Source organism: Nothobranchius furzeri, unplaced genomic scaffold (genome assembly GCF_043380555.1).
Source record: "Nothobranchius furzeri strain GRZ-AD unplaced genomic scaffold, NfurGRZ-RIMD1 Scf024, whole genome shotgun sequence".
Lineage (NCBI taxonomy): Eukaryota > Metazoa > Chordata > Actinopteri > Cyprinodontiformes > Nothobranchiidae > Nothobranchius > Nothobranchius furzeri.
The window spans coordinates 671,146-695,613 of NW_027223041.1; the positions used below are offsets into that span (position 1 = coordinate 671,146).

Consider the following 24,468-nt stretch of genomic DNA (forward strand, 5'->3'; position numbering starts at 1 on the left):
GAGATCGTTCTTTAAAACTCTATTAAATCCACTGTGTTGACGCACTTTAATGACTTTGTCACCCTGCTGGAAAAACCAGCATAGACCAGCATGGCTTCCTTGCTGGTCTTTGCTGGTTTTTGCTGGTCCATGCTGGTTTGGTGCTGGTTTAGCTGGTTTATGCTGGTGGACCAGCATAAACCAGCAACGACCAGCATGGCTTCCTTGCTGGTCTTTGCTGGTCCATGCTGGTTTGGTGCTGGTTTAGCTGGTATATGCTGGTCCACCAGCATAAACCAGCTAAACCAGCTTCCTTGCTGGTCATTGCTGGTTTATCCACCAGCAATGTCTGCTGGTGGCCAAAGTTGATCCAGGGTTTGAATTCCAGCCCCATATCTTTAGCCGCATTTCTCCCTCCTCTCTCCCAAGGTTTCCTGCTTCCTTGCAGTGTGAAAAACTGCCAGTAGTGCCCAAAAAATTGAGACCAGTAATGTTTAGATTGCTTTGGGGAATGTGTTTTAAAGTGCTTAGCTTGATACTGTTAATATGGTTAATTCTCTCTCTGATTACAATTCTAAAACTATAGTTTTCAATCACTTTCAGTTTTGATGTTTTGGATGAATCTATGAAAGCACTTTAATAAAAACATTCCTCCATCAGACACAAGCCACACTGAAGACAAGAGCATACATATTTTAGTACATTTAATATTAGGAAAAATAAGTAAATAAATAAAATAAACAGATTCTAAGATTAAAAAAATGGATCTATGAATAATTACACAATAGTCAATATTATCTTTATATACATTTATTATATAAAACAAACAAATTGTAATTGTTTCAGCAAATGTTAAACATCATAAACATTAAAATCTTAAGGGAATTTTTATTGCTATTTAAAGTGGCTTTAGCAACTAATCAAGATTACATCACTTTTGTTCACATTTTAACATTGCAGTTTTTCGATAAAATAGTAATATTTTTCCATCCATCAATAAACACTGTGTACATAAAGTAAAAACAAAACTTAAAGATTTGAGCAGATTAAAAAAGGTGAACACTTAAAGCATGGATCTTTGGTGTGTTCTTGCTGTGTTCTGTTTCTAATTCAATTTCTAGTTCTTTTTAAAACACAGGAAAGGTTTTTGCTTTACCTGCTAACGTTTCGTTTGTGACTAAAAACATCCTCAGAGCTGACGCCAATGGTGGTGTCACTTCCTTCTCTGTGTATCCGCGGGCAGCAGAGGATGTTGTCGCCCTCTGCTGCCCACTCTCCCCTCTCCGATGATGCAGTCCCATGTGCGATCCAACTCCATCGTCCCTGTTCATGGTCCCACATCCACGTCTCCTCATCTCGATAGCTTCTTTTATCCATCTTTTGTACTTCTGTTGCTCGGTTTTTATGATCCTTGTGTTGTCCCAGTCCATTATATGGTTTTCTCTTGTGCAGTGATCTGTTACGGCTGACTTCTTTATAGTGCTTCGTCGCCAACTCAACACACGGACAATAGAACACAGAAAGGAGTGCGAGAAAGAAACAAGTCGAAAACACACAAGAGCAGTGAAGCAAGAAGCAGAAAGCACAATAAAGAAATCGGCCGTAACAGATCACTGCACAAGAGAAAACCACATAATGGACTGGGACACAAGGATCATAAACAGCGAACAATAGAAATACAAAAGATGGATCAAAGAAGCTATAGAGATAAGGAGAAGTGGATGTGGGACCATGAACAGAGACAATGGAGTCTACACATTGGATCGTGCATGGGACTACATCAACGGAGAGGGGAGAGCGGGCAGCAGAGGGCGACAACGTCCTCTGCTGCCCGGGGATAAATGGAGTAGGAAGTGACGCCACCATCAGTGTCAGCTCTGAGGATGTTTGTAGTCACAAACGAAATGTTAGCAGGTAAAGAAAAAACTTCCTGTGTTTTAAAAAGAACTAGAAATGGAATTAAAGCATGCACACTAAAAAAGAAAAGTGCACAGGCAAAGAAATGCTCTTTGTAGTTGGGGTGCTTTACAAAAAGACTATTTTCTCAGTGACACCGAGCATTTCTAATGTTTAAAAGAAATTGATCAAAGTTTCATCTTGTGCATGCTAAAAATACTACAGCCATCAAGAAAGGTTTTGGAACAAGACCACTTGACCACTAGAGTTTGCAATTTTTCAGAACAGTTGTGGTTATTTTTAGTACATGTGTCAGTGATGTTAAAAATGAACCCATCAGAGGGAAGTCAATGCAGTTCTTTGACTTCACCACCAACTGTCAAAAGCCAGCTTGATTTGTGGGAGCAAAATTCTACTTCAAGGCTGCAGCTTTCCAAAAGGCATCGTGCAGATAGAACCAAGTCTAGCACACCCACAGCAGGTTGGCCACACACGTGAGCTGGCCCTCTCTCGAAGAAGGTGCATGCTTGGAGTGGACTTTCAGCATGCGCAATGTTGAGGAAACTGGTCAAATGAGTGCATTTTATGCAAGCGCGGAAAAGGAAGTTGGTCTCCCCACTTATGGCACAAATCAAACCCCATATTGTGTTGTTTCCCTGTCCCCTCTGAAGAAGGACCTTCCACAAATACAAAATCCTGGTGTTCTCCAGTACAGTGAGGAATGCTCAGAACTGTAAATCAGGAAAACAAAGAAGCCAGTTCAGACACATGGCACAGCACATTAAGTCCACTCTCCTGGGCAGAAATCTGAATCAGCCAGAACTGATCAAGAGAAGTTGTGAAACACAAGAGAAAAATGTTACCTACAGAACGACAACCAAAGACTAGTCTCTTTCATGTTGGTTTGGAAAGTCACAAATGAAAGTCTCATCACCAGTTTTCAGGACCAGACATTTCTGCTCTAACCTGTCTACTGGAATCAGATCCACAGTAGGTCCCCTACTTATAAGTCTAATATGTGACTCAAATCTGTACCCTTGTGGTAAAGGGAATGATGCTTGTGTATGAAACTTTTGGAAAAGTACAGCAATTTCTGTACCCCACTCTGAGGGAAAAGATATAATGCTTCGAATCTCTCCACAAACACCATCACTCAACTTTCCATAACAATCCCTTCTTCTCTTACTGAGGCTGTAGCTTTTGCTGGTATAAACCAGTCCTTTGTGCACCATTCTCTTGTGTACCACCATTTCATCTGGTGGAACTTTTTCTGCAGAAATGAAGGCACTTTTCTCCTCCTCAGTTGTCTCAGTAACCCTGCCATTATCCAGAACAGTTGTGTCTTGATATCTAGTGAAGGACTTTACTCTTGAGTTATTTGTGAGCTCCAAACAGAAGTTCTTTACTTGCTCACTAACTGCAAACCTTGTACTGAAAAGCGGAACCGTTCTATGCAACAAGAATTTGTTTACAATCTGCAAAGCTACACATTTTGTTCCGTGAAACAGTTTCAACAGACCACCATTTGCATTTTCAAATACAAATGCTGAGTGTGCCCAGAGCGGCCCCCACAGTTTCACAGACTTGGACAGGTGCGTTAGCAAGTGTACATTGAATGTCATAGATGCTTCTCCATACAACAGTTGAAACCTTGCCACGAACTCGAACAGCATCTCATCTGCTTTGTTGATCTCTTCGAATGTGACATTCTCCTTCAAAAGCAGAAATACTGCAAACACCAGCAGGGATAGGTGCTTCACATAACGTGACTGAAGCACCCCATTCAGGACTGGCAAACTGTAAAACAGGAGCCAAGCTCGCCACTCTGAGGCTTTCCAGTACTTGAACTCTGCAATGGGTCTGGGAAGTCGTGTAATAAGGTGTGGTGGCTTGATTTCCTTGATCCTGTTTTCTAGCACCCTCATTGTATTTGGACTGCCGATATAGTAGGGTTGATCACTGCCACTCAACAGAAGCTCTGTCAGCTGTCTAATGACACCAAGCAAGACAGCATGCATATAGTCTGGAACAAACCCCCAAACAATGTCAAAATAAGGCATGTTTATCAGTGGTGATGGACCTTTCACCCCCCTGACACTTCTGTGTTGTTCTACGGCCTGCTCCATATCTGCAATCATTTTATTAGCCTCTCTCTCAGGGTATTCTGTGGCAGTCACAGTATACTTCACCTGTTTTTCAACGAGAGTCCCAGGGTGTAAACAGAAGCCACAACCAAAATACCCATTAAACTGGGTGGTGTTTTGCATAGCTGGTCTTGCCTTTGAGTCCACACAACAACAGAGTCCAACAATTTTGCTGTTCACCAGAGCTCCACATTTTCTCCAGGACACACCATTGGATGCCAGTGTTTTTGCCTGATCAACAAATGGTTTTAGAAAAATTGGCATGACTGGCTCTTGAGCACCAAACCAAAGACCTGCAAGCATTACATTCTGGAATCTCAATTTGGGAGGGAGTTCATTTAAATGCAGCTGGATGGGCCATATTGAAAATTTGGAAGACTTGTAGACAGGTGAACCATCAGAATTAAAATTAAATGACAAATTGGCCGGATCTGACAGAATGCCACCTGGTTTTGACAGGTTTTGATACATTTCACCATCATATATGTCAGAGATAACATGTTCATTCTGTTGCCTTTGGTATCTGTAGTTCATGCTGTTTTGAATTTGAGGGTTTTCCATCAGTGTCTGAATTTGAGGTGCAATTGGTATGCTTATGAAAAAGCTTGCACTGTTCAATGTGCTAATTTCAATGGGAGCACTACAAATTGTACACTGAACAATGTTTTTTTCTTTTATGTCTTCTTGTTTGCCAATGTATAATTTGCAGGTTTTGCAGTAGAAGTGAAATTCCACTATGTCAGAAGAGTTCTTAAACACTTTGTTGAACAAATATTTGGATCTCGGTAAAACCTCTTTGCCAAACAGTGCATTTATAAGCTTTAACAAATCATCAAGTTGTGTTCCTGTTATGTTATGTCTTGCTGCATGACACATTACCATAAGCAGTGCTTCAGCCCTTGTTGTTGTACCCCCTGAAATTAGTGCAGAATCCATGTCAGTGTCAAATCCTATCTGTCCAAATGGGTCGTCCTCTGGAAGGTCTTCAATGTTTGAATCAACTTGAGGATCACTTTCAGGTGAGGAATCACACTCAAACTCCTGGCTGACGTTACTTGATTTCAGCACAGATAAGCCACCAAAAGAAGTTGTGGGCTGTAGGGTGACAATAAACACACATTATTGCATGTATCTACCAGCAAAAACAAATGATAAAAGCAACTGATCGGGTGACTGTATCGGATCGATTCCCCTCTTTACTTGGTGCTAAATTATTTTTTCGGTTGTTTGGACAAATCTTGTTTAGAGATCAGGAAACCGATTTATTCATTATTTATTTATTATTAAAGAGGCCATTTCATTCTGACCTGAATTGGAATGTTTATTATGTGAAGTGCCTTGAGACGACTCTTGTCGTGATTTGGCGCTATATAAATAAACTTGAATTGAACTGAATTGAATTGAATTCTAATTTCAGGACTTTGTGGTTATTTCTTAAGTATTAACCAGTAATATGAAACATTTTACATCTAAAAAACGTTACGAAATACTGATTAACAGACCATTCAATCGGTCTGGGTCAATATTCAGGTGGTTCCGGCTTGTTCCATCAGGCAGCTTCGGCTGCTGCTCGTTCATACTCATTATTCGAATTTGCTAGCCTCAGATTGGCTAACAAACTAGCCTATGAGAGCAAGATATATCGTTTCCTGCCCTGCTGCTCATTGTTAACACCGGGCGTTCTCTCTTCCTGTTTGGTATGCTACAGCTTTTAGCATGCAGCATGCTAGGCGTGGTTTCAACTGCGAGAGCTACCGAATACTAACAAACAAAGGAGTTGTGACAAATCAAATACAGGCCATTGGAACTCGCATTTTATCAACACCTGCATAGTTTGGGATTGTGTTTTTTGGTTTGGGAGACGAACCCCTCCTCCGTAACCAGGTTATTTGTACGGAAGCCCGGAAAGGTAAAAAATCCTCAAATGTATTTTTCCCTACTGGCGGATAAAAATGTATTGAATAGAACAGAATAGATTTATTAATCCCACAGTGGGGACATTCACTCATTACAGCAGCACACACACTTAGAGAAGAAAAATAAGATTACAGGTAAAACTGATTCCAGCCATGTTTGCTTTCATAACTTCAACAACATCATGCTGATGACCCACATGAACATAATCCTCTGTTAGTCGATGCAGTTACATCACAAAGTTAGCTTAACATGATAAGATTACTTTTGCTTGGCAAAATACAACAACAGGTAATATTACGAATGACCCTAGATGGAATTTAAATCCTTTTACATTAATCATAACTAAAAGTTCCTGGGAGACATTTGTGACATGTAGCTGTAACTCTTTACTGCTGACAGATGATGTGAGTCCTTGTAAACCACCCCACGATGGGACGCACCCAAAGCACCACATATACCAAATAACACCCAAGAACATACAGTCCGATGTCTCAGAACGACCGTCTTAGTACGTCTATGCACCCCCGCTCCAACGGTGCCGAAAAAGTCAGCAAGTCCGGGTAAACTGGACGCTGCTGCCAACATGAAACACAACAGAGACGCTCTTTTCACGACTAAAATGCTAGATTTTAAACGTTTTTGAATTGTAAACAATTTGGTACGCTTAACATGATTAATCATTTTTAAATTAATCGGCACACCCCTTGATTCAATGAATTCTTTTTATTTAGTTTTTCTTAGGTTATTTCCATCAGAAATGACGTTTTTTTTCTGGTCTTTGATGCTGATTTCCATATTAGTTTCCTCTTTTATTGATCAGCCCTAATTTACTCTGCAGTATTAATTAATTTCTTTATCCCTAGTTTTATGGGTTAATTTTAGTTTGATCTATATAGCTTTTCTAGTGTTCACTAGCCCGTATGTTACCCCTTATATCTGTTGCACTCTTTTTGTGGATTTTTAGCGCCTTTCCATTTTGCCAATGTCCTGTTTGTGGTTTTGAAGGCACTGTTACGTTAGATCTTTTTTTTCCTGGTTTAGGTCTCTTTATACTGTAATTTCTTGGACCATTGCAGATGTTCTCCCTCTTTTTAGTCCAGCATTTAGAATACTTTTTCTCTACATGATATCTATTTGTTTTTACTTTCCCAGAAATGTCACTTATGTCACTCACCTGTGCTGCTTGATCATTATCATGAGATACACATGCTGTCTCTCCAATTTCCGTTATTACAGTTTTTCAGTTAATTACCGGATCCTCTGATCTGTTCAGTTTTTCGCTCATTCTGTTTTTGCCAACTTCATGTCGAGCCTTCTGTTTTATTTAATGTTTCTTGAATAGACCTTGTAATTTATTTTTTTTATTAACTCACTACAATGCCTCACTTCAGTGGACTGCTGTTTAACACTTATAATAAACAGCAAAGATAATAGAAAAACATTGCTTGTGTATAAAAATAAGAATTGCAGGTATTGTTGTGTGATTTGGTTAAAAGCTTACCAGGTTGAATGTCTCATCTGAATCAGACTCCAGACAGCCACATGGAGACATGGTCTGAAGAGAATGTAGAAAAGGCACAAACACAGTAAGAAACAGAAATGTGTAATAATATTATCTTGCCTCACATATTAGTCAATCACCTCAACATCTGCAGCATCTTCTCTGCCACATTCAGTGTAGGGCAAGGTCTAGAGACAAAAGAAATTATTTGAAAAGATTTTTAGTTCATTTCTTTGTACATTCAGTTTGTAAATATCACAAACTTGCACATGAGGTTTGGTAAAAGAACTTACAAGGTTGATTGTGTCATCTGGATATTCCGGGAAATCAAAATGACCAGATGAAGACGTGGTCTTCAGAGGAGGTAGAAAAGATGTTACTAAGTAAGAAAGTACCACAACACTTTGTGCAGGGCAGCACAGTGTGAAATCATGTTTCTATCAATTTAAGAATACATGTAACCCTCACCTCAAAATCTGCAGAATATGGACCAGAAGTCACTTGGTCACAGCTTTCACTGCTCAAGGGAGAAGTCTGAAAATATTTACAAAACCATATTCCCTATTTAGTGTCTTCAAACATCAGCAAAGGCAATGTGATAGATCTGTTAAAGAAAAAAAAAAGTCAAATTTCATTACTGCATTACAAAAGGGTTATTGTAGGTTTCAGAAAGTTACAATTAAGACCTTTTAAGACCGCTATGAACAAAATGTTAGACCAGCATGACACATTAACACAAAGTCACACATTAACAAAGTCTGTTTGAGTTGGAACATCTCAGAAGCATCTGATGGCAGATGTTTTGTTATCCAGTCAATCAAAAGAACTGACCTGTTTAAACCTAAGACATAGTAGGGCTGCACGATTCTGGATAAAATAATCCCAATTATTTTTTGCTCATATTTAGATCATGATTCTCTCACAATTTTTTCCCCAATTTAAATAGTTATTGCACGTATTAACTGCAAATCAGCTTTGTAACAGCTGACACTGAAAATAAAAACAATAAATAAAGGCTACTGTTGTTTTATCCTGCCAGCTCGCTTCTGCATCACATGGTATAAGGCTCCGCCATTATCAATTGTTGAGGGAAAAAGAGGGAGCACTTTTTTTCATGCAGATTATGTCCAGGTTTAAAATGCGGTACAATGATTGTGTTTTTTTTTTCCCTTTTTCATTTTAATTGTCATTTCAGAATGAGTTTGCTTACAAGCATGAATTGAAATCACAACCTTTTAACGATTAATTGTGCAGTCCTAAGACATAGAACAAAAAACTGGGTGGGCGTTGTTCAGACTTAAGTCCTTGAATTTAAAGTTATGTATTTTAGACTTTTTTTAAGACCATTTAAGACCCTGCAAGAACTCTGATACATCTTTCATGAGCTAACTTACATCCAAAGTCTCTCTGTTCCATCTTGCAGAGGGTAACTTGATGGTACTGTTTGGTTCCAGGTACAATTTGTACTTGCGCTTTGGCATTCTAAAACAAAAATGAACATCGATATCAGTAACAGACATGATTCGTGAATAAAACCATGGTAAATTTAAACAGTTACACTGGTGAAATTCAGCTCACTTAAGAAATACCATTATTTGAAAGTATTAGTCAAGTCACCATTTCAAAAGTCCAAGTCACACTCAAGTCCTTAGTGCAGGGGTCGGCAACCTGTTCCCATCAAAGAGCCATTATTACCCGTTTCCCACGGTAAAGAAAACACTGGGAGCCACAGCAGCTGTGGCGTTGTGGGCGGGGCCTACACTCAGACAGCAGAGAGCTGCTTTAACAGATCACAACAGGTGACAGCAACCAATACCAGTCGCTCATGTACCTCAAAGTTATCTTTCAACAGAAGATTATTAATAAAACAGTTTGTTTCAAATTGATCCAAAAAAAATGTAGCCCGTCTGCGCTACAATATTTTGATATTTTTCACCCTTCTAGTGGTTTTAATAGCTGAGCAGGTGACGCTTCTTGAGGCGTCACACATAACTGCTCTGTCTCGTTGGACTGTTGTAATTAAACATTGTACTGAACTAAACTTTGCATTAATCATTGTTGAAAAGGATCCAATCAGGTAGTTTTTTTCCCTCATTTACACTGACGGAGGTAACGGCACAGTGTGCATGGCTCTGGTGTTCATCCGGTTTAATGTTTCTGTTTGCAACAATTTTCACAAGAAGGTAAAACAGTTAAATGACAGGATTCGCACTGACCGGATATTTCCCGTGTTTGACTGTTTATTTTGATGGAGAAATCTCAAACCTGCAGATGCGCTGATATTTTAATCGTTATGCACATCGTAGAGGTAGCTACATCAATCAGGAAAAGATTCCCATCAGAACATCTGAGATGGACACTGAGCTCAGCGCAGCTCGCTGTCAGCGCATGCGTATGGTGGACAGCAAGATGAAGATGTGTAGATCGGGGGCTTGGAGCGCATCGCATAACCAGAACCATGCAGGAAGATTCAGTGTTTTCTAAACACGGTCTCTCAGAGACTTAAAAAATGTCCCCTGATTATGAATCTTTGGCTGAATAGCACTTGTTCCTGTCTCCAACACATCAATGAGCCTGTCTGAAGAACAGTCCAGAATCTCATATCCTCTTCAGCTCAGAAAGCGCCTATAGACTTATTTGATTATGCACAAACAGTTGACCTGTTCAGGTTTACGCAGACAATCTTTAACTATTCATTAGTTAGTTTACAAGCAGAGAGCCACATCAGATGGATGAAAGAGCCGCATGCGGCTCCAGAGCCGCGGGTTGCCGACCCTTGCCTTACCCCGGGTTTCCACAGGAGCCGTCAGCAGCACGTTACTGCAGCAGCACGTTTTGCTCGCGTAAGCTGCTGCTTGGCCCTTCCCACGAGACGCAAAGCAGCAGGGGAGCAGCTGTCACCGACAGGGCACGAAGTCACACGAGTGACTTCGTCAGTAAACACAACAACAAGCAGGAGAAAACTACAACATGGTTTGTGTTTTATGTTCTGTCCGTTTTATAATCGCCAATACGGACCTGAAAAACAAAGGAGACCGCTAGCTAGGTGATAACTTCTCACGGGGCCGCACAGTTAGTAACTTTTTCTTTAAAGTAAAGCAACCGGAAGGCAGTACGTTCTTTATTCTGAAAATCTCGGGAGCTTCTCTCCATTTCCGCGTCCGATTTCCTGTCTTTCCTTCCCCAAAAATGTCGAACTTGACCCGTTTCAGAGGCGTCGCGCGTAGAAAATAGAACCGGCGCGTAAAGGCCGCGACATGCTGCTCCTGAGACGTGGCCGACTCGCGCTGCTGACGGCTCCAGTGGAAACGGTTCTGTTGACCACACGGTTCCTATCAGCAGCTATGACGTGCTGCTGCAGTAACGTGCTGCTGACGGCTCCAGTGGAAAGCCGGGGTTAGTGTGCAAGTCCAAGTCTCATAGGATTAATCCAAGTCAAGTCACTGGACCCTACTGGGCAAGTGTGAGTCCAAGTCCCTAAAATAATCTTCCAGTCCAGGTCAAGTCATTATCACCTTTGAGCAAATCACCAATCTGAGAGAGTTTATAACTACAATAATGGCAGCTATACATGGTTTATTTTAAAATAAATTGTACTCATATCAGGCGAGTCTTTCATCATGAATGGTCATCATGTGGTGGAAACAATAGCTAGAAAATTACATTAGAAGAACAAAATTCTGTGCAAACATCTCCCTTTAACAAGAACTGTAGATGTTTGTTTTCTGCATTTTTAGTTAATGTTTTTTTGTATTCACTGAAGTTACTCGTTGGTTACAGTATTCAGAAATGTTAGTCAAATAAGAGTAATTGTGAACTACTAAACACTTTGAATAAATTATTTAAATCTTAAATTTAATTTTAAAGTACTCAATTAAATGAAATCATTAAATTTAAATTAAATAAAAATTTACTAATTATTTAATTTTATTAGTTTATTTTATTTCATTAATTTATTTTATTAAAATTATTTAATTATAAAATTGAATTAAATGAATATGCAACATTTTATTCGAGTAGAAATGATAAAGTAAAACTACCCGTAAAAAGTATTTTTCCCCCATAAAGTTACTAAAGGAAATTGGCGGAGTGAATGTAACAAGTCCCTACCCACCTCTGGTGGATAATAAGTAATAATAAATCACTTTTTTTTTCTAGATGGATTGTAGTTTCAAAAAATGTCAATGTTTACATTTAAGAAATATTTCAGATATAGTGTCTGCAATTAGCTATTAACATTTAATGAGTCAAGGGTCACTTATTCTCCCTTAAAATAAAAAATAATTGGTTGTAATCAAATCCCCACTATGAATTGAGAGGGGGAACTGGGAACTACAGCATCCTCTGCTCAGTGCTCACGCGCTTCCCGCCGTTGAAGTCAAAGCTAGCTGGAGGGGCGTATCTCAACATTAGCATTAGGACCAAGATCAAGAGCAAATTAAGTTGCGGCGTCACGATTTAAAAACTAAAATATTTTAGACCTTATTTCTTTTTAGACAACAGTTATATTTAACTAATTCGAATTTAGGAAACTAATTTTGTTTGCCTTAAAAAATGTTTGCTTATGTTAGGTATATAGACGACGGCTGTAAAGAAATCGTTCCAACAACCTTTATCAAAGATTTTGACAGCCAGAAGGATACCAGCAAAATTTACTGGGTTCGCTGGCAAGACAGTTTTTTCAAAGCTCAAATATTAATGCTGAAGGGTAAGTCACGATCTCACAAACAGTTTTACTTATTAATAAGGTCGACCTAGGATGTGTAGTTAAATTGACTGGCTGAAATCTCTGTCTACCGCTCTAGTCGAGCTAGCTAGTGTGCTATTAGCTTTTAGCTAGTTACGATAGTGTAGCGTTGCTAAGGTTAGCGTTCCTTAAGAACAGAGCGAATAATGAAATAACTACATAAAATTATGTACAGTATAGCCGATGCAGTCAAATACTTACATGAAGTGCTGTTTATATTCCAGACACCAAAGAGGACATCGAAGAGGAGCTGTCAACGGGGAAGAGGGTCCGTGTTAAAAAAGTCATGGATCCCAGCACTTCACCGCTACCTTCTGAGGCGGAGGAAGCCAGGACAAAAAAAGTATATTCTACTAGCATGTTGGCAAACATTAGGCAATGTTCATTAACCACTCAATACTCACCAATGATGAATAAATGGGCCCAACGTTGGTAAAACAAAAATGAAAAGACAAATCTTCACAACTTTCCAACACACAAATGCGCAGCTGCTTCCGATCTTCTGTTTTTTCTTCTTCTCCTTTCTTGAGGGGTTTTACGGCGGTTGGCAGCCAACTGGGAGTTGCAGTTTTTATCTTTACCTTTACTTTTTACCGCCCCTACTGCTCCGGAGTGTGCATCAGCGATTACATTTTATTTATAAATCCAGTGTAATCCGAATTTTTTTAGAATTATAAACTAAAATCTTTATATTAAATTGTTAACCATTTTCCTTAACCTTTCAATCAATCATGATCTATATTATATAGACAACAAATAAAAATAATGTACATATGCATATCTGTCAATGGAACATACTCAGTTTAAATTAAAATGGAACATACTCAGTTTAAATTAAACACCCAATTCTAATTTTCTACTGAAAAGGTCATTATATTACTTACTGACACCCAAATTGTGTGGATAGATATATTTCATATAAGAAAACTCCCAAATAACCAAGTTTTTCTCCAACATATTTCATTAAATAAGTTTGTTCCATGCAGATTCCATCTCCATGCAGCAAGTTTCAGCTGTCTGGCTCATAGTATCTCTTTGAATTATTTTTATTTTATTTTTGTGTTTTACAGCTACTACTCAAAACGGGGTCTGAGTTTCTTATATATATAAATTTGTAAATCAGCCTAGTTTGAAATAATTAGTTTTAGGCTTAAAGGAATAGAATCCATAACATAACAATCAAGGAGTCAAGTCAAGTTTTAAACCCAGAAAGGAATTCTACATATGTAAAAGTTAGACCATCGTTGTTAAAAAGTTGTTTAATGAGAAGAATATTATAATCAATCCAGTTCTGTAAAAACAATGTCACATCTAAATAAATATCCTGGTTATTGCAAATACTGTATAACACTTAGGGAGAGAAATTATGCTTTAAAAATGTAATCAGATCTTTTCAAAAAATTTCACAAATACCGTTAGAGATCTCAAGGGCTGAGCTTGTATTTACTAATCAAGAAAGACCCTCAGCTTTGGGAAACACACGTCCAGGTATAGTTAAGTCCTTCTGTAACCATAAATTGCATTTGTGTTACAAAGACGATATTAGTAGATCACCATTTTCACTTATTTCCACTGTTTGATCCTTTTCTGCTGCATAGACAATAAAGAATAAACCCATTCTTACATATTTATTTCACACCAATCAAAATATTTCAGGCAAATTTACCGAAATGTTAAGAAGTCAATGTAAAATTAATCATTGGTCTTTTTTGGTCTAATTAGAATTTTAATGTTCACAAGTTAAAAAATGTTATAGTTAATGTGTTTTTTAAAGTAGCTCAGTGCATGCTCTTAAATGGAGAATAAGGTTAGAAAATAAACACAAAATGACAAAAAAAAAGTTATGGCACTAATATTAAGAAAGAGAAGAAGTCGTCTGAGCAAATTCGATATTAACAACACAAAACGAATACATGTAATGTGGGTCTAGACAAAGAAGTCACTTATCAGCTATTTTGGGAAGACATGGTCTATTTCAATGAAAAAAAAACATCACAACAAAAAACGCATTAATAAGGAATCAGCAAGAGAAAGTTGTTTTGTCATTGTAAGCTACAAATGTCATTTACAAGAATATGCAAACTCAGTCCTTTCTGAGCAGATCTGTGTCCAAAAGTGTATTGTTACTGGAGTGAATAAAGCCAACATCAGGCCATGACATTAGGTTAAAAATTATTTCCAGTAATATTGCGCTTGCTTTGTGTAGCATTGCTTAGTTTGTTAGTATGTGAGTTTGCTAACTTTAAATCTTATGAAAGTCATACTGTAATTTTAAGTTGTGCTTTTGTAATGTTTACAGACAACTCAGAAAAAGGCCGCAGAGGAAGCAAAAGATGTTAACCTACTGGCCATTCTGCAGGAAAGAAAAAACAGAAAGAGGAACTCTCCACTCTGCCCTACCAGTACCAAAAAAATCAGAGAAGATATCCTCAGCGATTCCCTCTTTGAAGATGATACTGAGGATGACGATAATGATGGTGGTGTTGTCCCACAGAAACTTTATGAGGAGGCAATAAAAAAACAATGCTTTTATCAGAAAAAGTATAGTTGCATGTGTCTACAGCAGCAGGAAATGGAAAAAAGGTAAGTTTTGAATAGCCTTGAAAAATAATTTTGTATTATTGTTAATGTGTCCTAACAATATACTGTAAATCTACCTTTAAGCTCTAGTTGGATTCAGTCTTGTTATTGTCCTTGCCAAAAGTAGATGGGTGTGTAGAATATTGTGAATAGCAATAGCATTATTTGGTCCTGTTGAAATAGGCTGGGTACTTTGATCAAAAATATGTTTTTAATTATTGAGCCTTATTATTGAATCTTTATATTTCAAAGGTGTGTTTATACTTTTAAATTGATATATTTGGTAATATAATATTTTGCTACTTGTTTTTGTCACACAACTACCACATGCTGTCCAGATTTGGCCTTTCTGAATGCTGTGCACATGTGCAGCACTACCCATCTGCACTATAGGCAGCTAGATAATTTCACAGATAATAATTAACAATTTTTTTATCATTTCCTAATAATATAGTCATTACATATTTTCTTCTGTTTAAGAATGCAGGAGCAAGAAAAGAGTCTTTCAACAATGGAGTCTGAAAATAAAACTCTCCGAGAGCTGAACATAGAGCTGCAACAGCATCTAATGAAGGCGCTGAAGTCAACCTCCTCCAAGAGCAGTGGTGAGGACAGATCATTTCCCCTAAGTCTCTTTACTAATGCAGTTGTACCTAAAACTGAAATGTGTTGTGGGTATTTTTTAATGTATACTTCTGGGCTTAATGTAAATTATCCCATATAAGGAAATGTTTCCCTCTGGGCTGGCAGTCCCAAACCCCTCTTATCTTGTTGAAATGTTTTTGGGCAAAACACTGAACTTAGACAGTTATGCACCCATTTGTTTGTGAATAGGGAAAAAGATAGAAAAGCAATATATATTGTAGCTCACTTAACTTTTACAGTTGCCTGACGCTCAGAAACAAACATTTTAACAAGGATATAAGGACAAAATATATACATTTATCAAGTAGCTGAAGGTAGCAAACATCAAAAACACTTTGGAAGTGACCATTAGTTGCAGTACTTCAGCTGTGAGCTTAGGTATCACTAACCTAATAAGGTTTGGGAAACATATTCTTTGTTGTTGTGTTTTCCATTATTTCCTGTGTTCATGATATGCTTATTTTCTCTCTAACTGTTAAAGATCCTGCCACCCAAAACTCAAAGACTTTATACAGTAAGTGCAACCAAAATTTATCAACATTTAGAATACAATTTTTTTTTTAAATTTACATTGTTAAAATAGATTTCTACACTTGCAGTACCAACTTGATATAAGTGAAATCAGAATTGTGAACTAATTTTACATTTTCAAAAGCCCCTTAATTTAGTCAAAGTGGTCTCATGTTTGGTTTTACATGTTTGTCAATCTTAAATGTTTCATTTCATCACACAAATGTAAATTTTACTCAAAGACAACACAAACACAAAATGGAAGTTTTAAATCAAGGTTTTTATCAAGGGAGAACTGAAAATCTACACAGCCCTGGGTGAGTAAATGATTGCGCCCTCAGCTGAAACTAGTGCTGTGTTGAAACATTTTGAAAAATTGATTCTGAATCAATTCTTCTAAGAAACAAATCGTATCAATTAAAAAGTCCAAGAATCGTTTGGTTTAACATTGTTTGCCTTTTCTTTAAAACTAATGAAAAGTAAGGTCTGAAAGGGTTAACACAATTTTTTCAGGTGAATTGTTACTCAGTGTTGCATCATTTCATTTCAGCAATATAATTAAGGTAACAGCTCACAGAAAAGTTTTCAAAAGCAGTGACCCATGTTGAATTGGAACAGATTGGGTTGAATCAAATTTTGTCGATTCTAACTCTTGAGAATCAAAATCAAATTTATTCTTGAAATGAACCAATACCCAGCTTTAGCTGAAACATAACTTAACAGCGGCTCATCACACCCGACTTCTGTTTGTCCTGCCGCACAGAGGCCTGATTCCTACCACACCTGTTCTCAGTAAAGAAATCAATCCTGTCAGACTTTCCTGAAACAGTGAAGTAGATCAAAATATCCTCAACATCATGCAGAGATTCCAAGACATTCAGCAACAAATGGGATGACTTGTCGTAATTTGGCGCTATATAAATCAACTTGAATTGAATTGAATTGAAGCTGCTAAGGGCAGCCCAATCGAGGTAATTGGGTTTCGGGGCAATCACTTTGTCACACTGGGCCATGGAAGTTTTGGATTTTTCTTCTCCCTTACTCATAATAACCCTCATTTAAAAATGGCCTTTTGTGTTTGTACTTGTGTTGATTTTGATTTAAAGTGAGACAGTTTTGGAAAAAAATTATCCATTCTCCACTTATACCATGTGGCTTCTTGCTTGGTTTAAGCAAGACACAAATGCTGAATATTTTAACATTCTTTTCATAGTTGCAGAGTCTGGCAGTGAAGATGGAGTGGAGACACCTAGGTGTCCAGAAGGAGAGGAGGTACTGTACTTCCCCTGCATACAGTATTCAAATACACACCACAAGTGTAGCAACACAACTCATATATGGGTTGCCATTTGTAATGTTACACAGTAAAAAATTATCAGCAAAATTTTTAATCATTTATCTTGTAATCAGAGAAAAAAACTAGGTTTCATTTTTAAGCACTTATTTTCACCTTGTCATTCATGTATTTATAAATGTTAAGTTTCCTAGCTAAATATTTAGTTAGCAAGTTAAATAAAGCCCCAGAGTGTGATATTTTTACCTGTTTACTATCAAATCCTGCGTTTCCAGTTCACAAACTTGTCCATCCATCCGTCTATCCATTTTCTGAACCCGCTTTGTCAATGCGGGGGGGGGGGGGGGGGGGCTGGTGCCTAACTCCAGCAGCCAACGGGCAATCAGGCAGGGTTCACCCTGGACAGAGAGCTAGTCCATTGCAGGGCAACACAGACACACAGGACAATCAATCATGCACACACACACTCACACCTAAGGACAATTTGGACAGACCGATCAACCTAACAGTCATGTTTTTGGCAGATTTAAATTCAAATACAGTGCAGAATTTTTCCCTGACGACGGCGGCGCAACAGTTTTAGGCAGAATATTTGAATTTTAACCACGATGCACTGAACTGCCAAATTATTGACTGCACGTGTCTGTAGCATGATTAGACACTCCTTTATATAGTTTATCAGCAAAAAAAAAGTGATTTGGGTGTGACTTGCTCTTTAAAAACTAGACATTTAGCCTGTAAAAAAATGTTTAAAAACAAAATATTTGATTTGAAAAATGGATATTAAATTAGGAAGCTAAATATTTTGTTCCAAACTAAATGTTTAATTTTCACAATAAATATTTTGTTTTTAAAATATATATTTAACTTGTTAACTAAATATTTAGCTAGGAAACTTAACATTTATAAATACTTGAATGACAAGGTGAAAATAAGTGTTTAAAAAATGAAACCTACTTTTTTGCTCTGATTATGAGATAAATAATTAAAAATATTGCTGTTAATTTTTGACTGTGTAACATTACAAATGGCACCCCATACTCAAATAGCAAAATGTGTTTTCATATGTAGAACTATGAAGAACACCTCTCCATCATTTGTTCACAAGCCAACTAACTTTTCAGTGTATTTGTTTTAGACTTGTGTGGGTGTTTATTTTTATTTTTATTTTTGTCAGATTCACCTGGGAGGAGGAGTCTACATCCGGAGAGAGGCCTGGTCAAGGATTAAAAACCAATCAAAGGATTCTTTGTTTCTGAAGGAGCTTGCAGTGGCAATCTGGGGAACAAAGACCCTAGGCCAGAAAAGCCTTACAGGGAAGGCGTGTCCTACAACTAAGAGCACCAGGCAGCCTTTAACCCCAAAGAAGCTGGAAACATTGAGAGGTATGGTATTTTTAGTTGGATTTGCAAAATGTTCTTGAGTGTTGACAAGTATGAAGGAGTAAAAGTGCACAAATAATTAAATATATCAATAGACAAATGCTTTAATGTCAATAATAGATAAAATTGAATTTAAACTAGGGTGGTCATATTTCCATTTCCCAAAAAGAAATCACACTAGGGCTGGGCTATATGGCCTAAAATCAACATCACGATATACTGAGGATTTAACCTCGATAACAATTTGTTTGATGCCGTTTTACCTTGGCCCCCAAAATGCATTGAAACAGCCCTGGCTGTGTGACTGAATTTGAAGGTGATCTGAATTGTATCAAATGTATAAATATTACATGTGTATAACTTATTGTTTTATTCAACGTGTAGTGGAGATAAATCTACCTATATTTTACTTTCAAACACTTTGCTTTGTTTTCTTGTTGCTTTGTTTTCTGTCCCATCTCTCATCTTCCTGCATCTCCTCTAAACTCTCCAGAAAAACTACTACTTGGCTTCTTACTTTTTCACCTCATCAGTTACTTTTGAGCAGATCAAAGGGATCTCCTGACCGCAAAGTGTAGTAGGCGTTTCAATGCTGCGTCGGTGAGGTGAAACACCGCAGCACACGGATAGCGGAGCGCGTCAAGCCATGTGTTGTAGTGCAACACATGGCTTTTACAAACATATACAGTACCGGATAAAGGACACATCCTTTTATGGAGTAGTTTTTCTTTGTGGTGTTTCTTTTCTTTGGACCTCTTTTCTACATTGTAGATTAATTGACATTTGCTATATTTTGTTTGCTACACATTTCCATATGTTTTCATTCATTGTTTGATATTTTCAATTTTAATTCATACTATAGAAGAAAATGAAAAAAATATCTATATTTTTTGTTTTCAAACTTTTGACTGATACCCAATACTCAAGTAACAATGAAGCAAACATTGTTGATAATATATTGCTTGTAGGAAACCCTGTTCATGCTTATGTGAATGATTTTTTCAAGACTTAATACTTAGGTACTTGTCTATTTGTATTTCATTTCAGCCTGCTTCAAAGAGTGGCTCATCAACAAAAAGTTGGAGGAGCCCGAGCTGCAAGCAAGATGGGTAAAAGCAGGGCGATACCTTACAGAAAAAATTATGGACATTAATAAACAAAAAAACAAAACCCCCAAGGACTGAAATGTGGCATTTTTTATGTTTCATGTTTTCATAAGGTAAGTTAAATTAGTTACTTGTTATTAGTGTTTGTTCTTATTTGTTATTAGTTTGTTTTTTAAATGATTTGTATGCATTTTGTTACCACGTTCTTTGTTAAACAAACGTAATAAATGTACATACTGACTTGAAAACCTTACCTTGTCTTTATTGTAGTAGTTACAGTATGTAATATTTTCCAATATTCTGTCTTATTGTAACAAAATTCAGTGTGGTTGTTCAGTACACTCGTATCCTCTGGGAGAATTTGTACTGCTAATCAGCATCCCATGCATGGACCACCATTGAATGCTGCTCCAATAACATGGACCAACAATCAATAGTGGTCCATGCTGGTCTATGCTGGTTCAGCTGGTAACCAGATCCATGCTGATTACCAGCTGAACCAGCATAGACCAGCATGGACCAGCTAGATCAGCATAAACCAGCTAGACCAGCATGGACCAACATGGACCAGCTAGACCAGCATGGACAAGCAAGACCAGCTAGACCAGCATGGACAAGCAAGACCAGCTAGACCAGCATGGACAAGCAAGACCAGCTTGACCAGCATGGACAAGCAAGACCAGCTAGACCAGCATGGACAAGCAAGACCAGCTAGACCAGCATGGACAAGCAAGACCAGCTTGACCAGCATGGACAAGCAAGACCAGCTAGACCAGCATGGACAAGCAAGACCAGCTTGACCAGCATGGACAAGCTAGACCAGCAAGACCAGCTTGACCAGCATGGACCAGCTTGACCAGCTAGACCAGCACCAAAACACAACATATGCTGGTCTATGCTGGTTACCAGCTATGCTGGTCTATGCTGGTTTTTCCAGCAGGGAACTTGGCTTCTGAATGTCCTAGAGCGATCAGGTTTGTTTTAGTGTACTCCAATCAACAGCCCCTACAACCACAAAAATGAATGGAGACATTAGCACTTATGGTTTGTAAATGGCACCCAGAATTATGTTGCACGACGCACAATTTCACATCATTCTGGGTTCATTTGTGTGAAAACAAGGTCCAATCAGGCTGAAACGTTACAGGAAGGTAGAATCTATTGAGTTGTAAGTGATCTGAACGTTTCATGATGATAGCACTTTCCTAAGGGGGTCAAACCATGTCCCAAAGGTCACCGGATCTGGTGTCAATTTAAAGAAGTAGTCCAGTTACACATTTGTGGGCTTATAACTTGGCTTCTGAATGTCCTAGAGAGATCAGGTTTAATTTAGTGTACTCCAATAAACAGCCCCTACAACCACAAAAAGGAATGGAGTCATTAGCACTTATGGTTTGTAAATGGCACCCAGAATTATGTTGCACAAATCACAATTTCACATCATTCTGGGTTCATTTGTGTGAAAACAAGGTACAATCAGGCTGAAACGTTACAGGAAGGTAGAATCTATTTAGTTGTAAGTGATCTGAACGTTTCATGATGATAGCACTTTCCTAAGGGGGTGAAACCATGTCCCAAAGGTCACCGGATCTGGTGTCAATTTAAAGAAGTAGTCCAGTTACACCTTTGTGGGATTATAACTTGGCTTCTGAATGTCCTAGAGAGGTCAGGCTTGTTTTAGTGTACTCCAATCAACAGCCCCTACAACCACAAAAAGGAATGGAGTCATTAGCACTTATGGTTTGTAAATGGCACCCAGAATTATGTTGCACGAAGCACAATTTCACATCATTCTGGGTCCATTTGTGTGAAAACAAGGTCCAATCAGGCTGAAACTTTACAAGAAGGTAGAATCTATTGAGTTGTAAGTGATCTGAACGTTTCATGATGATCGCACATTCCTATAGGGGGTCAAACCATGTCCCAAAGGTCACCGGGCCTGGTGTCACTTTAAAGAAGTAGTCCAGTTACACCTTTGTGGGCTTATAACTTGGCTTCTGAATATCCTAAAGAGGTCAGGTTTGTTTTAGAGTACTCCAGTTAACAGCCCCCATTACCCCAAAAAGGAATGGAGTCATTAGCACTTATGGTTTTTAAATGGCACCCAGAATTATGTTGCACGAAGCACAATTTCACATAATTCTGGGTTCATTTGTGTGAAAACAAGGTCCAATCAGGCTGAAACGTTACAGGAAGGTAGAATCTATTGAGTTGTAAGTGATCTGAACGTTTCATGATGATAGCACTTTCCTAAGGGGGTCAAACCATGTCCCAAAGGTCACCGGATCTGGTGTCAATTTAAAGAAGTAGTCCAGTACCAACGTTTGTGGGCTTATAACTTGGCTTCTGAATGTCCTAGAGAGGTCAGGCTTGTTTTAGTGTACTCCAGTCAACAGCCCCTACAACTACAAAAAGGAATGGAGTCATTAGCACTTATGGTTTTTAAATGGCACCCAGAATTATGTTGCACGAAGCACAATTTCACATCATTCTGGGTCCATTTGTGTGAAAACAAGGTCCAATCAGGCTGAAACGTTACAAGAAGGTAGAATCTATTGAGTTGTAAGTGATCTGAACGTTTCATGATGATCGCACATTCCTATAGGGGGTCAAACCATGTCCCAAAGGTCACCGGGCCTGGTGTCACTTTAAAGAAGTAGTCCAGTTACAACTTTGTGGGCTTATAACTTGGCTTCTGAATATCCTAAAGAGGTCAGGTTTGTTTTAGTGTACTCCAATCAACAGCCCCTACAACCACAAAAAGGACTGGAGTCATTAGCACTTATGGTTTTTAAAAGGCACCCAGAATTATGTTGCACGAAAAATAATTTCACATCATTCTGGGTTCATTTGTGTGAAAACAAGGTCCAATCAGGCTGAAACGTTACAGGAAGGTAGAATCTATTGAGTTGTAAGTGATCTGAACGTTTCATGATGATAGCACTTTCCTAAGCGGGTCAAACCATGTCCCAAAGGTCACCGGATCTGGTGTCAATTTAAAGAAGTAGTCCAGTTACACATTTGTGGGCTTATAACTTGGCTTCTGAATGTCCTAGAGAGATCAGGTTTGTTTTAGTGTACTCCAATCAACAGCCCCTACAACCACAAAAAGGAATGGAGTCATTAGCACTTATGGTTTGTAAATGGCACCCAGAATTATGCTGCACGAAGCACAATTTCACAACATTCTGGGTCCGGTTTGTGTGAAAACAAGGTCCAATCAGGCTGAAACGTTACAGGAACGTAGAATCTATTGAGTTGTAAGTGATCTGAACGTTTCATGATGATCGCACATTCCTATAGGGGGTCAAACCATGTCCCAAAGGTCACCGGGCCTGGTGTCACTTTAAAGAAGTAGTCCAGTTACACCTTTGTGAGCTAATAACTTGGCTTCTGAATATCCTAAAGAGGCCAGGTTTGTTTTAGCATACTCCAATCAACAGCCTCTACAACCACAAAAAGGAATGGAGTCATTAGCACTTATGGTTTGTAAATGGCACCCAGAATTATGTTGCACGAAGCACAATTTCACATCATTCTGGGTCCATTTGTGTCAAAACAAGGTCCAATCAGGCTGAAACGTTACAGGAAGGTAGAATCTATTGAGTTGTAAGTGATCTGAACGTTTCATGATGATAGCACATTCCTATAGGGGGTCAAACTATGTCCCAAAGGTCACCGGATCTGGTGTCAATTTAAAGAAGTAGTCCAGTTACACATTTGTGGGCTTATAACTTGGCTTCTGAATGTCCTAGAGAGATCAGGTTTGTTTTAATGTACTCCAACCAACAGCCCCTACAACCACAAAAAGAAATGGAGTCATTAGCACTTATGGTTTGTAAATGGCACCCAGAATTATATTGCACGAAGCACAATTTCACATCATTCTGGGTCCATTTGTGTGAAAACAAGGTACAATCAGGCTGAAACGTTAGAAGAAGGTAGAATCTATTGAGTTGTAAGTGATCTGAACGTTTCATGATGATCGCACATTCCTATAGGGGGTCAAACCATGTCCCAAAGGTCACCGGGCCTGGTGTCACTTTAAAGAAGTCGTCCAATTACACCTTTGAGGGCTTATAACTTGGTTTCTGAATGTCCTAGAGAGATCAGGTTTGTTTTAGTATACTCCAATCAACAGCCCCTACAACCACAAAAAGGAATGGAGTCATTAGCACTTATGGTTTTTAAATGGCACCCAGAATTATGTTGCACGAAGCACAATTTCACATCATTCTGGGTTCATTTGTGTGAAAACAAGGTACAATCAGGCTGAAACGTTACAGGAAGGTAGAATCTATTGAGTTGTAAGTGATCTGAACGTTTCATGATGATAGCACTTTCCTAAGGGGGTGAAACCATGTCCCAAAGGTCACCGGATCTTGTGTCAATTTAAAGAAGTAGTCCAGTTACACATTTGTGGGCTTATAACTTGGCTTCTGAATGTCCTAGAGAGATCAGGTTTGTTTTAGTATACTCCAATCAACAGCCCCTACAACCACAAAAAGGAATGGAGTCATTAGCACTTGTGGTTTTTAAATGGCACCCAGAATTATGTGGTACGAAGCACAATTTCACATCATTCTGGGTTCATTTGTGTGAAAACAAGGTCCAATCAAGCTGAAACGTTACAGGAAGGTAGAATCTATTGAGTTGTAAGTTATCTGAACGTTTCATGATGATAGTACTTTCCTAAGGGGATCAAACCATGTCCCAAAGGTCACCGGATCTGGTGTCAATTTAAAGAAGTAGTCCAGTTACACATTT

General features: G+C 38.3%; 2 protein-coding genes across 4 annotated transcripts; one reads left to right on the plus strand and one right to left on the minus strand.

Annotated features, from left to right (window-relative positions):
• Window positions 1-407: 407 nt before the first annotated feature.
• On the minus strand, window positions 408-14,490 carry LOC129160155 (uncharacterized). 3 transcript variants are annotated; one of them, XM_054737337.2, is made up of 8 exons: window positions 12,589-14,490; window positions 12,386-12,434; window positions 8,832-8,919; window positions 7,906-7,971; window positions 7,731-7,790; window positions 7,578-7,625; window positions 7,438-7,491; window positions 408-5,114 (listed from the first exon to the last, which is right to left on the minus strand). In XM_054737337.2, exons 3-8 carry the CDS (start codon window positions 8,916-8,918, stop codon window positions 2,760-2,762), a joined length of 2,670 nt encoding a protein of 889 aa, XP_054593312.2. In that variant the 5' UTR covers window position 8,919; window positions 12,386-12,434; window positions 12,589-14,490; the 3' UTR covers window positions 408-2,759. The 3 variants fall into 3 exon arrangements, with proteins under 3 accessions (XP_054593312.2, XP_070403847.1, XP_054593310.2); XM_070547746.1 differs by lacking the exon at window positions 12,589-14,490 and having other exon boundaries at window positions 12,386-12,495; XM_054737335.2 differs by lacking the exons at window positions 12,386-12,434; window positions 12,589-14,490 and having other exon boundaries at window positions 8,832-11,340.
• On the plus strand, window positions 11,428-20,219 carry LOC129164983 (BEN domain-containing protein 5-like). Its single transcript, XM_054747157.2, has 8 exons — window positions 11,428-12,145; window positions 12,409-12,527; window positions 14,484-14,767; window positions 15,245-15,369; window positions 15,891-15,923; window positions 17,133-17,191; window positions 18,391-18,598; window positions 19,643-20,219. The coding sequence occupies exons 1-8, from the start codon at window positions 11,992-11,994 to the stop codon at window positions 19,777-19,779; spliced, it is 1,119 nt and encodes a 372-aa protein (XP_054603132.2). The 5' UTR covers window positions 11,428-11,991; the 3' UTR covers window positions 19,780-20,219.
• Window positions 20,220-24,468: the final 4,249 nt, after the last annotated feature.

Bases quoted from the DNA above. Each gene is read 5' to 3' on its own strand.
- LOC129160155 (XM_054737335.2), bottom strand. From the start codon at position 8,957: ATGTCTGTTACTGATATCGATGTTCATTTTTGTTTTAGAATGCCAAAG. The intron at 7,492-7,577 runs GTGATTGACTAA...CATTCTCTTCAG, and splicing joins AAGATGCTGCAGATGTTGAG to ACCATGTCTCCATGTGGCTG. The intron at 5,115-7,437 runs GTAAGCTTTTAA...GTCACCCTACAG, and splicing joins CAGATGAGACATTCAACCTG to CCCACAACTTCTTTTGGTGG.
- LOC129164983 (XM_054747157.2), top strand. From the start codon at position 11,992: ATGTTTGCTTATGTTAGGTATATAGACGACGGCTGTAAAGAAATCGTT. The intron at 12,528-14,483 runs GTATATTCTACT...TAATGTTTACAG, and splicing joins AGGAAGCCAGGACAAAAAAA to ACAACTCAGAAAAAGGCCGC. The intron at 17,192-18,390 runs GTACTGTACTTC...TATTTTTGTCAG, and splicing joins GGTGTCCAGAAGGAGAGGAG to ATTCACCTGGGAGGAGGAGT.